This window comes from Alligator mississippiensis, chromosome 13, assembly GCF_030867095.1.
Source record: "Alligator mississippiensis isolate rAllMis1 chromosome 13, rAllMis1, whole genome shotgun sequence".
Taxonomy (NCBI): domain Eukaryota; kingdom Metazoa; phylum Chordata; order Crocodylia; family Alligatoridae; genus Alligator; species Alligator mississippiensis.
In genome coordinates, this window is record NC_081836.1 from 6,985,131 (window position 1) to 6,998,261 (window position 13,131).

Consider the following 13,131-nt stretch of genomic DNA (forward strand, 5'->3'; position numbering starts at 1 on the left):
TACCCAAAACCAGGTAAGCAGTTTCTTTCTTTCTTTTTTTCATTCAGGTTTCCCAAATTATTCCCTCCTCTAAAGCCAGAGACAGTGGCCAGGAGGACAGTGGAAGCCGTTCAGATGAACCAAGCCCTGCTTCTCCTGCCTTGGACAATGAACATCCTTGTCATCTTGAAAAGGTCAGTCATTTCTTTTGTTGTTCGCACCTGCCTGACCTCCTCATATTGCCTTTTAGGCAGACGGTCCTTTTTTCTGTCCACTAAGCCAAACCTCACCCGGGCAGTCGCGTGATACAGTCATGATCAAAAGTCAGGTTGTTCAGTCCCACGGGAAACAGCGGGCATCAGTGACGAGGAGGAAACGTGGCGAGGCTGACTGCAGAGTTTTCCTGACTTGGGACATCCCCCCGGGGTACATGTCCCCAGTCTGGAAGCAGATTCAGCACCCAAAACTCAGAGAGCCGAGATCTGCTCTGATCATTCATTTCCAGAAAACGGCCTGGTTAACTAGTTCAAGCCCCTCTGCAGACTGCAGGCATTCAACAGCAGACATAAAATAGGCATCTCACCATTTATGCGTAGAGCCCGCTCTTTCTCTTCCGTTTCCATTAAGCCAGGAGAACATAAAAAAAAATAAAGGATATCATAAGGAAAGTAATGACTTATTTTTTCATGAAATTACCTTTTTAGGTGAATTTCAAATTGCTTCCAGAAAGGGAATCCCAGCTTCTCGCACTGGGCCAGTGAGGAAAGCAAGTTTCCAGTGAGCTTCCTTTGGGGAGTTATACCAAAACCCTTCTGAAAGTGTAGGTCGTCCAATTAGAGAACTGACACAGTGTCCTGTGATTCATGTAGCCAATCACAACCAAGTGAGAAACCCCGTATTTCAGATAGAAAGGCAAAATTCACAAATAAATCATTAAATATTTTGGCATGAGAAAATATGCCCTACCAGCTACGAACTGCCTGCCCAGAGGCCTTTTCCATCTATTGACTCCTCTGTGAAATCCGATTAAATATGAACTTTCATTTCTACCCAGGAGTACTTTTACAAACTTTTCTCCAATGCCTGATGAAGGGTGTATGTGGCCAAAAGCTTGCAATTAAAGAATTTTTTTTGCAAAAATCATGTTGGTCTAATAAATGATATCATCTCTACTATGAGTCCTGATTGCCTTCTGGCATAAGAAATGCATTTATGGGGGGCAATCTGAATAATTTCGTGGCGATCCTACAAACAGAGGAGCCGCAGTTCTCTGCCAGCTCTCTATTTTATTAGGAATTATTCTTAACAAAATTGGGACAAAATTGTTCCCATTTGAAATCAACCCGATGCGTAAAAGTTTCCCTCATATTTTCAGGCTCAAGATGAGGAAAAACAGTTTTTTCACCAAATATACATTCGTAACTACAGATAAAAACCTTGACAATGGTTTAAATGCACCAAAAGTACTAAAATAAGAGCTGTGCTGGGAAAAAAAAAATCCCAACGTGGTTTATTTATGGCATGCACAAAACTGCTGCAAGTCAAAAATCGGCAGTGTTCGGGACCCAATTATAGATTGACCCTGTATTGTAAGTCAAGTGCAAATTTTATGGTTGCTGGGGAGGAAAAGAAAAGGTCATTTATCATCAGAACAGTACAGCAGCTCTTCAGCAACCCAGTAGCCAACAAAAGAATAGCGACAAAAATACCGGCGTGACATGATGAGAAAGCTAAATGCTTAGGGGGCTAGACTTCAAGAGAAACGTCCAGCCTGTCTCAGTAGGAGATCTCAGGTTTTATATATCCAACAGGATCCTGCGACTTAGGGGACTTAAAAGGTGACATCTTAATGGTAACAGTTTTCTTTCAAGGCCTATTTAATAAGCTGTTTCTTTCTAGAAAGAGACTGCATAGCCCTTTTTTAACCTAGGGCTTAGGCATGCCAACTGCAGAGTAACGTCGTATTCCTGAGATCAGCGCAGGACGGGGCCCTCGATGCTTCTGCCTGATAGATACTGAAATGCCGTCCTGCCTCCTGCTCCCAATAGCCAATGCAACTACCGGTGTGTGTGTGTGTATCTGTTGACACATGTCCTCTAATAAGTTTTGCGTAGCGGGCTCATATTTCCTTCTGCTTCCCCTGCAGCATTCTCCCGCAGTCGGCACTTGAAGAAATCCACAAGTTTTCTGGAAGCTACACCTGCATGAACACTTTTAAAGGGCGAACATAGACCTGGTGACGCAAAGACTCTTTCTGCAGTCAAGCCAACACAAGCAGCAAAATCCTGACAAGATTGTGAATCAGCCGTCTTGGCTGTTAGCCTGTCCTGTCCGTGTGACTTGTGCAGCTCTGAGGCAACACATTTCTTGCAGGCCATACCCATAGCAACACGACCTTTGCACAGGACTGAAAGGCTAAACTATGGACTTCTGGAAGGAGAAACAAAAAAAAGCGTGAAATGTTTATGCAATGTCTAATTCTGTAGAATCTGATTGTTAAATCTGCTCCTAGGTTTAGGATTGAATTGCTGTTTCCATAAGACCCAGAGACTGCTCCGACCCAGGCGCAGCACTTCTCGCCCCATCCTTCCCCCACTCTGCTCACAGAAACCGGAAGAACAATGGGGATTGATTTCAGGAATGGGAGTTTTAAAAATTACCGTAAAGGGGCAGTAGCTAAGACTTTTTATGGAGACTTTGCCTTTCCCCTTCCTCACTGCATTGGATGGCCGGTGCTTTCGAACTATTGAAGCAGCTCGTTCGCCTGACGGCCGATCCTTCCCCGAAGGGCCACTAAGGAAGCTCCTGTGCGCGAAAGGACTGTTCCCGTCTAGCCAAGGACTGCGCACATCAAAAGGCTGAAGGGGGAAACCCAGAATGAGGAGTAGCTAGGTATAGCATTTGGAAAGGACAGTCTTAATAAGGCAAGGTCCCTTCAGCCACTAAAATCCTATGCAGAATGTAACTGTTGTGTCTGAATACTTTTGTTCATTTATGGTGAAATATAATTTCCTTTTAGCATTAATCCCTGATGTCCAGTCATTGAGCCAGCGTTGGGTCAGAAATTAGTTAACCTTATCCCAACACTTGCTCGCGCAGTTCTTTCTTACAGTAAATCCAACGGATCGGTGTGCACAGTGAAATAAGTGGACATGGGGAGGTGAGAGCCACTTTCAGCCAGGGCCTGATCAAACACACGTGGGAGTCAACTAAATGTTTTCTGCTGATCTATAGGGGAGTTTGATTGGGTCCTAGATGAACCAAAAGAGGAAGAATTCAACAGTGAATTCAAGAGGAAGAATTCACAGTCCTGTTGTGACTGAAGTGTCACAGCTCAACTACATATAGTGTCAGTATATATATATATTTTTTTATAATACAGTCTCTTTAACTATCCAGCACAGGCCCATGCCAGATCCAATGTGCAACACAACACAGTGACGTGTGTTCAGTATAACGTGATAAAAAAAAAAAGAGAAGAATTTGTCAGACCTGCAGCAGACATGATACAAATGCACCCCAAATACAGCTCTCTTAAGGGGAGTTTCGTGGTGAAAGCACAACGATAAGCAGTTGAACTCCTGAGGCCTCTGTACAGCTTTTTCATGTGACCTGGGACGAGTCTCTTAACGTCACTGTATTTCAGCTCGCTGATCTGCAAAGCAAGGCGACTAATGTACTCGACCGGGTGGTTGTAAGCCCGACCGCCTTACTGCACGTCACCTACTCTGCAAGCCTCAGGTGGATGGCAATATGAAAGGGCGACTTAATTCTACAATTTGTTTGCAACCTGAAAGGCTGGATTCAATACCAGAGAGAGGAGAGGCAGAAACCACCCTATGAAACAGCAACTTCTAGGAACGATCCGAGTTCGGTCGGAAATGTTGGAAGGGCATCTTATCCCTGCGTTTGGATGCTCTCTCGGTTCTGCTGTGTAGACGGGAGCCCAGATTGGGCAAAAGGCACTTGCCAATCCCAAGGCCTGATCCTTGCCTTGTGTAAATCAGCAGAGATCTATCAATGGGTGCACTGTGCCTCCTCTGTAGGAGGTAGATCTGTACAGATGCGCCTGCGCTTGGGGAGCGCTATCGGCACGATGGTTTCCAAACTCCCTGCTCGTGGAGATTAACCTGGGACTGTGTTTTCCTCCTGAAGCCAAGGGTGCAAGCTTGAGCACGGCATCTGCTTTGAAAAGGCTTCTTACCGCAGGGTTTTGTTTCGATTGCCTGGAGAGCCCAGGTGTTTTGGAAGTGCATTTGGTCTCTGAGACCGGACAGGCCGCCCTGATGAGTTGTCCCCGGTTAATTTTGAGAAGCAATACTATTATTGAAAGCTCGACTAAACGCATGGGCAAGACCGTATCGGGCCCTGTCAGGCATACAAAGGGTACAAGTCTGCAACAAGAGCTAGGTCAGGGGTGGGCAAAATGTGGCCCGGGGGCCGGATGCGGCCCGCCAGGCCATTCTATCCAGCTCCTAAAAAATTTAGAAAATTAATATTAATCTGCCCTGGGCTGCCTGTCATGTGGCCCACCATGGCTTGCCGAAACTCAGTAAGCGGTCCTCTGCCCAAAATAATTGCCTGCCCCTGAGCTAGGTGGAGGGAGGGGGTAGAGAATCTGCCTGTCTACCGCCCCCCCTTACACCCTCTAATCCTCTGTATTTTCTCATTATCCATGATCAGGCGGGCCAGCACTGCAGCTGCAAGAGCAAACAGCATTGGTGAAAAAGGGCACCCCTGCTGGGCGCCTCCCCTTAAATTAAAACTTTGGGTTGAGGGTCTATTAATTAGTGACATGCCAATTCAAAAGAGAAGGGAAAAGCAGCATTCCACTGACCGAAACGAGCCCCCTTTCAGCCCACCCGAAAGGACCCGCTTCTTTTCTGCACGGAATAAAAAAGTCTTTCCTTGTCCAAAGAGACTGCTTTCTGCACATTCAGTGCTCTCGGTTTCTTTCTAATGAATATAAACGGAGTCAAATGCCAGCCGCGACTTGGCCCCCCCATTTCCCTCTCCCCTCCCCTCCGGGTCTCTGAGCAGACAGCAGGTCAAATAGCAGTCACAGTGGGGGAGAGGTATGTAGCAAACACAAAATAATGAGGAAAACATTGGCCTCTCTCCTTAGATAGTGAGGAAGAGTTGGGCAAGAGGCTTCACTCCGGTACCGAGAGCAGGAATGTCTTGCACCTACATGAACTACTTTCTCGTTCGGCCAGACGTGTGCAGAAGACTTTTTTTTCGTGGAAAGACTTCTCTGGAATGCCTCCCGAGGCGGACCGTCCCCGCGCACATACGCCCGACGTCGGCTGTTCTTGAGTCCTGCAAATGTCAACAAGCTTTGTAGAAGCCTTCGGGCTTTCTCGAAGGAATTTCCGCCCTGCAACTTCTTTTAATTTTGGTTTTCCCTACGCTTTCCACTGCCTTCTGCTCCTTACCCCACCCAGCTTTTTTTTTTTGCTTTTTTTTTTAATCCCTATATCATTATTGCACTTTTCAGGGCCACCATCTTGTAACCAGATGTCAAACAAAGAGTCTGGAATAAATCTAAAGCAGGGCCTATTTTTATTAGCTCGTTGGTAGAGAAGGAGTCTAGATGAGGCTGCAGGGACAGGTCAGAGCGGCTTCCTGTGAAATTAGCAATTTTTTTTTCCACGTTTTTTTCAAGTTGCTCCAATTTGTGGCTCGGTAGGGCGGGGTGGCGGAGGGGAACCCACCGACGCTGCATTATTTCTGTGCTTCTGCCCATGTTAGAACTAGGATGCTAGGGAAAATGTACACACCATGGAGCACAGATGATCCTGGGTACATGGAGATGCCTGGCGTCCAAGTGAGGGTGTATTTCAGGCCTGTGTATTCTTGAAGTTTGCACGGAATAATTTGCAGAGCCAGCAAGTTGGGAATGCAAGCAGTCCCTGGTAAGCGCGTCTGTTATTCCTCCCCTCCTTACAGTGAAAAGCCAGGACATTTTGTGCAAGCTGGCGGCATATGGAAGCGAAAACAGATATTGACCCCTTCAGATGCATGAGGAGGCGTCTTAGCTGAATGAGGAGAAGGGAGTGAACACCACAGAAGGAAATTAAATCCCACGCCTTCATTCTGCTATTCAGGTTAAGCACCGACTGAGACCATTTGCCTCGCCCTCCGGGGGATGCAGAGACTGCTTGGGCAAGTGACAGCAGATTTGCAAAGAGGATCCTGTTGTACTCCATATATAAGTGTTAATTAGCGTGGGTGGACATGATGAGATCTGGGCTTGCAAGCTTTTTTAAACTGCTCCCAAAACACATCTCCCTTCAGATATCAACCGCTCGCCTTCTACTTCCCAAATCTCAAAAAAAAGAACAGCCAGCCAAATTCACATTAATCAGAGGTGGGTGTATTGATTTCAAAGGGGATGTGTACTCTTGTACCAGGTGTGCATTTGGCTCCAGGCCTGCTTTGCTGCTGGGCAAAGGATACAGGACCACCTTGGGTTGTTTCTTTTGTGTTTCTTAGTCTCCCTGCGTGCCAGTGCCAGCTGTAATCTACTGAATCCAGGTGATAAATGTTGTGGCTCTTGGCTCTGCTTGTCAAAAGCTTCTGGCGTCTGGCATGTGGCTGTCAAATACCTCTTGCGTTTTGCACAAACAGCAGCACCAACAGCAGGAGGAATCTGCAAAATCTTGATAACCGTGTCCTGCCTCCGTTAAAACGGGGAGCTCGGCCTGCTCTGCGCAAAGCAAACCCCGTCAGTCGAGGGCAGCCGGGCAGCACTTGCCCCACGCGTCCTTCCCGATGTATCAGGCCTAACGGAGAGCAATCACCTTCCTGCCCTTGCTGCAGTTTTCTGAGGGGGGCTCTGAACCCACTTGAGCATTTCTGACTAACGAGTCAGCTCTGTGCCATGCACGTCTATCCCAGGGTTGCAACGGCTTTCTGGGGAGATTCCCCCTCAACTCTGAACAAGGTCACTGGAGAGCTCGGTCCGCTCCACGGGGAGAGCAGCGCCACTCCCCTGCACCCCCCGCTTCAGGGGGAATCACCTACCACCCTTCCCTTCAGCCAGGAAAGGAGCAGGGCAGGACAGGAACAGCAGCTCCCTTCATTTCCATGAGGCAAGTGAGGGCGGTGCACCAGGTGAGACCTCGTCCCCCTGTGAGGGCGGTGCACCAGGTGAGACATTGTCACTCATGAGGGCGTTGCACCAGGTGAGACCTCGTCCCCCATGAGGGCGGTGCACCAGGTGAGACATTGTCACTCATGAGGGCGTTGCACCAGGTGAGACCTCGTCCCCCTGTGAGGGCGGTGCACCAGGTGAGACATTGTCACTCATGAGGGCGTTGCACCAGGTGAGACCTCGTCCCCCATGAGGGCGGTGCACCAGGTGAGACCTCATCCCCCGTGAGGGTGGTGCACCAGGTGAGACGTCGTCCCCCTGTGAGGGTGGTGCACCAGGTGAGACCTCGTCCCCCTGTGAGGGCGGTGCACCAGGTGAGACCTCATCCCTCGTGAGGGTATTGCACCAGGTGAGACCTCGTCCCCCATGAGGGCAGTGCACCAGGTGAGACCTCGTCCCCCTGTGAGGGCGGTGCACCAGGTGAGACCTCGTCCCCCATGAGGGCGGTGCACCAGGTGAGACCTCGTCCCCCATGAGGGTGGTGCACCAGGTGAGACCTCGTCCCCCTGTGAGGGTGGTGCACCAGGTGAGACCTCGTCCCCCCGTGAGGGCGGTGCACCAGGTGAGACCTCGTCCCCCGTGAGGGCGGTGCACCAGGTGAGACCTCGTCCCTCGTGAGGGCAGTGCACCAGGTGAGACCGCGTCCCCTGTGAGGGCGGTGCACCAGGTGAGACCTCGACCCTCATGAGGGCAGTGCACCAGGTGAGACCTCGTCCCTCGTGGGGGCGGTGCACCAGGTGAGACCTCGTCCCTCGTGAGGGCAGTGCACCAGGTGAGACCTCGTCCCTCGTGAGGGCAGTGCACCAGGTGAGACCTCGTCCCCCTGTGAGGGCGGTGCACCAGGTGAGACCTCGTCCCTCGTGAGGGCGGTGCACCAGGTGAGACCGCGTCCCCTGTGAGGGCGGTGCACCAGGTGAGACCTCGTCCCCCATGAGGGCGGTGCACCAGGTGAGACCTCGTCCCTCGTGAGGGCAGTGCACCAGGTGAGACCTCGTCCCTCGTGAGGGCAGTGCACCAGGTGAGACCTCGTCCCTCGTGAGGGCAGTGCACCAGGTGAGACCTCGTCCCTCGTGAGGGCAGTGCACCAGGTGAGACCTCGTCCCTCGTGAGGGCAGTGCACCAGGTGAGACCTCGTCCCTCGTGAGGGCAGTGCACCAGGTGAGACCTCGTCCCTCGTGAGGGCAGTGCACCAGGTGAGACCTCGTCCCCCTGTGAGGGCAGTGCACCAGGTGAGACCTCGTCCCTCGTGAGGGCGGTGCACCAGGTGAGACCGCGTCCCCTGTGAGGGCGGTGCACCAGGTGAGACCTCGTCCCCCATGAGGGCGGTGCACCAGGTGAGACCTCGTCCCTCGTGAGGGCAGTGCACCAGGTGAGACCTCGTCCCTCGTGAGGGCAGTGCACCAGGTGAGACCTCGTCCCTCGTGAGGGCAGTGCACCAGGTGAGACCTCGTCCCTCGTGAGGGCAGTGCACCAGGTGAGACCTCGTCCCTCGTGAGGGCGGTGCACCAGGTGAGACCTCGTCCCTCGTGAGGGCGGTGCACCAGGTGAGACCTCGTCCCTCGTGAGGGCGGTGCACCAGGTGAGACCGCGTCCCCTGTGAGGGCGGTGCACCAGGTGAGACCGCGTCCCCTGTGAGGGCGGTGCACCAGGTGAGACCTCGTCCCTCGTGAGGGCGGTGCACCAGGTGAGACCTCGTCCCTCGTGAGGGCGGTGCACCAGGTGAGACCTCGTCCCTCGTGAGGGCGGTGCAGCAGGTGAGACCTCGTCCCTCGTGAGGGCGGTGCACCAGGTGAGACCTCGTCCCTCGTGAGGGCGGTGCACCAGGTGAGACCTCGTCCCCCGTGAGGGCAGTGCACCAGGGGAGACATTGTCCCTGAAGCCCAAATACTGGCCTGACTCCTTCAAGAGCCCAAATTAGTAGCAGCTGAAGTCCTGACTGGGTGCTCAGCTGCTTCCTCTCAAGCTGCGGATGGAGGTGACAGGACATAATTGGATGCTGCCAGCAGCACCGCAGAAAACGGAGCTGCTGCTGGCCCCTCACCAGCTTCCTCACCCGGCTGCCACCTCTGGAGTAGGTCCCGCAAGGAATCAGCCCTCCTCCACAGTCCACCCTGGCCCGTGTGCGGCCTTCGGAGTGCATTACACAGGGCTAGAGCGTCTGTGCATTAAGCGCCTTTCCCAGAAAGCACAAGAAGTGGCCCCATTGAGCTGATTAGATAATAAACCCAACTTTCTGAGTGGAAGGAGATTGCAAACCACTTGGAAATATTTCTGGAGCAGTGTCCATGCCTAAGGTTTCTGGCCCCGCTAAAACAGCATCATAGGGACAAGGAGACGCAAGCCAAAAAAGCCCAAAAGTAACTCTGGCTCCCTTCTAAGAGGGCAACGCAACAGATAAACAGAGAAAAGAGCCGGGCTGATCCTCACAGGTGCGCTGTGCACATATTCGGAAGAAAAAAAAAGTCCTTAAAGGAGCAGGGCAGCTCCCTGAATCGCAGGTAGGGGCTCAAATAACAAAGGTCTACGTGGGAAAACGCACACACACCCCAAAGGACAAACAGGATAGACAGGCAGAGCCCTGTCAGACAAGGCTGAGATCAGAAGGTCAGCTGTGGTCCTCCACTAGCTGTAGCTGCCTCCTCGCGGTCCCGGGGAGTATATAACAACAGAGGAATGGAGATTTCCTACAAGTGAAGACTAGAAAAGTGTCAGGCTGTCACCCTTGGCTATTGCTATGTGAGTCACTATGCCCAAAATATCAGGCTGTCTACGGCTGGGTCACCACACCCCAATGATTCGGTATTCCCAGCTGCCGCTGCTAGAGGTTGCCAGATCCTGTCTGCGGCAGCTGGCCATGAGTGGAGAGAGATGTAGAACAACAAACAGGCCTACCCTTGAGGGGTTTTTTCCAGCCATCTCCTTCCTCCTCCCCATTTTATAAAGCTACATGGCTCCTCAGCATGCACCAGGGCAAATTCCAGCTGGCGTCGCTACCAAAGGTGAACGGCATGGGATTTCTCAGCCTGCCTCGGCCTAGGAAAAGCAGCAACCACTAATGAAAGCAAAAGTGAGACGTGATCATTTGACACCTTCCATGTGCTTTTTGCAAGCCATGCTAATGTCGCCAGACTGTATTGAAAGCATGGTCCTTTTCAACTGAAAAGAAAAAAAGAAATATCTCTCATAGTCTACAAGTTTCTCCCTGAAAAAAAGATAATGGGACACAAATCTGCTTCGTACAGGTCTGCAGGGTCTTTGTTATTGAGATCAGATGCACAAGCAAATCAGTTCCCAGCACTTATTGCTACAGTGGGAAACCTTCTGGAAAGCTGAAGCTATTCACAAAGTCACTCGAAAGGTAGATTTACAGTCTTGGTTCTTGCCAGATACTATAGAAAGGAATACAGATCACATAGCAAGCTGAGGCTGTCCCTGAAGTACAACAAGAGAGATTAGCACTTGAAAAGTGGTAGCTGGAACAAAGCCATGGTGCTGAGACAAGGCCAATAGCTGCCCTCACAAACCTTATGTAAGCCCTGGCACAACAAAGGAGCAAGAGCCTTACTAGGCTCGGGTTAAGTTGCATTAAGCAGGCACTGGCAGCTGGTTATAGGCTTTATATTCTGAGGGACTTCCTGCCTATAGTGCTGCATGAGCCAATCGCACCGGGGCCCTCGTTATAAGTTCTCAGAGGCAATAATGCAACAAGCAGAGGTGGCACCTGGGGGCAAAACTCTGCAGGAGAGGTGCACGGTGGGGCGCTAGTTGTCTTATCTATGCTGGGAACTCTTAAACAGTCCCTGACTGCTGTTGCTTTTGTGGCTCCACCACGTACTCTGCCCCCCTGGCTGTTGTTCTTAAAGCAGCAGCAGCTGGGCACTGCTTTGCAGTTCCTGGCATGGGGATGCAGCCAGGGCATGGGGTCTGATGGTGGGGAGGGGGGTATTCCAGTGCCCCTCTTAAGGCGGTGCTCAGGACACATGCCCCTCTTGCCCACCCCTAGTTATGTAATTGCTTATTGGGCAGGTTAACTTGCTTAGCCTCTGGGTCACTCACCTCTGTGTCCCTCACTCTGCATCCAGGTGAACCTCAGGGCCCACATAGCAGAAGCTGGATCAAGTAGAGTGGAGCCCGCACTCAGAAGCATCTTTACTCGCTATGAAATGCAGGAGCTGCAGTGGTGGAGGCATGAAGGTGCATGGCTGACAGCCTTGAGGTCACTAGGTCAAGGTCATAGCAGAAGTGCTCTGCAAATTCTGCTTAAAAACTTTGTCACAAGAAGGGAAGGAAGTTTGTAAATCAGGCTGGTGACCTACCCATTTGCAGCAATAAGATAGCTTCCAGCTCGCCATCTAGAGACGTGAAATGCTGGATTATTCTTGCAGAGCTGCGCAACTTATCTATATTCCTTTTCCACTGCTGATAAAAGACAGGAAAGAGAGAGCAGCGATGATATGCTTGTGTTTTCCAACTGGTGAGTCTATGGTTCACACACCCAGCTAACCTAACACAGATATGCTGAAATGCTAACATGCTGACCTTACGCAGAAGACTGCCATTGCAAAAACCTATTTTCCACACAGCATCAGATAGTTGTTTTATCAAAATATCCATTCTGAATCTATCATTTTCATTGAGCCAAGAAAAAAAACCTATAACAAATACATTTAGTCTATCAGTTGAAGCAAATTCCATGGTTAAACAACCATATTAAACCAGTGAAACACAGCCTTGAATTCTACTCTACCAGGAGCAACCTACTGTGGGTATATGAGCGTCCAAGCACATGCTCAAGTCCTGTACTATGAAGCCAAAGCATAGTTAAGATAAGGTTTGTACAAATTTCAATATCAAATAGCTCTGTAGGGCAACTGCTTTGCTTTCAGTCTCACTAGGTTATAGAGCACACGAGACGCAAACAGCACAGTTAAAGCAGAATTCATACCTTACCGCGCATTGGCATCACTTAAAAAGCATGCACCAGCGCTAATGCGCTATAGTGCTGATTACAGTGCATTAAGTTGTACTTGTGGTTACAGGTACTAAACGCACCGTAATTGCGGTGCATTAATAAACTTGTAGAAGAACCCAACCAATGTGATTCTGCTCCTTACAGCACTACCTCAGTAAGGCCCATGTGGCACTGAAGTGCATTTCCTGATAGACGCAGGGGTTTAGGTTGTAGCCGTGCTGGTTTCCTGATAGACATGATCTTTAAGCAAACTGATTTATGAATTTGGGAATGTTCTCAGATAAGCCCCAGCATTTTGCTTTGGATTAAGACAGGCAGTCCACACATGTCTCATAGCATTCAAACTTTCAAGAAGCAATCTCCTTTCTTTCAAACTTAAAAAAGCTCAGTCTGTAGAAGCCCTGGCAATCTCTGAGCAGAGAAGCTATGGCCTGGCTTGTGTAATAAGATCTGCCAGGTGGCTGTGTGGTCATCAGTATATAAATTCATTAAGTACTATGTAGTGGCTGTCAGATTTTTGGATAGTGCTATTCTTAGCAGAATTCTTCCCCACACATCAGTGTCCAAGAAAAGATGGAGGTTATATAATGGACCTCAATTTTGGTATTCACATTTACATGATGATACTGCTTCCCACGGTAGTGGCTCCCTGCTCCATAGACATGGATTGGTGGGCATTACTCCTTGTGTACATTTTTCTATTGTTAAAACCCTTGAAATACACCATCATTCAGAACAATCTGTCTGGAATAAGAATGGCTAAAGCACTGGACGGCCTCGCTCCTAGCTTTCCCAATCTCTAGGAGCATGGTTGAGGCACTCAATCTCCCTCCCCATCTCCATATCCATTATATGGGGACACAAAACAATAACTCGACTTAGACACCAGCCTAGCACTGTGCAGGGCAATCCCTATAATAATTTCTTTGCATTTCTCCCGAAGTGATTTGCTCAGCAGGCACGTGAACTGCCCAGAAAGCTGCCTCTTGGACGCGCTGGCCGAGCAAAGCTGAGGTTGTGTTAG

The 13,131-nt window shown here is 50.2% G+C and overlaps 1 protein-coding gene across 1 annotated transcript in view; it reads left to right on the forward strand.

Moving 5' to 3' along the window:
- Positions 1-3,004, forward strand: part of DHRS3 (dehydrogenase/reductase 3) — a 29,055-nt gene extending 26,051 nt beyond the window's left edge. The window contains exons 5-6 of the mRNA XM_006264470.4: positions 48-173; positions 2,126-3,004. Coding sequence (XP_006264532.1) covers positions 48-173; positions 2,126-2,210 — 211 coding nt within the window. The 3' untranslated portion in view covers positions 2,211-3,004. The remainder of the gene's footprint in view (positions 1-47; positions 174-2,125) is intronic.
- Positions 3,005-13,131: the final 10,127 nt, after the last annotated feature.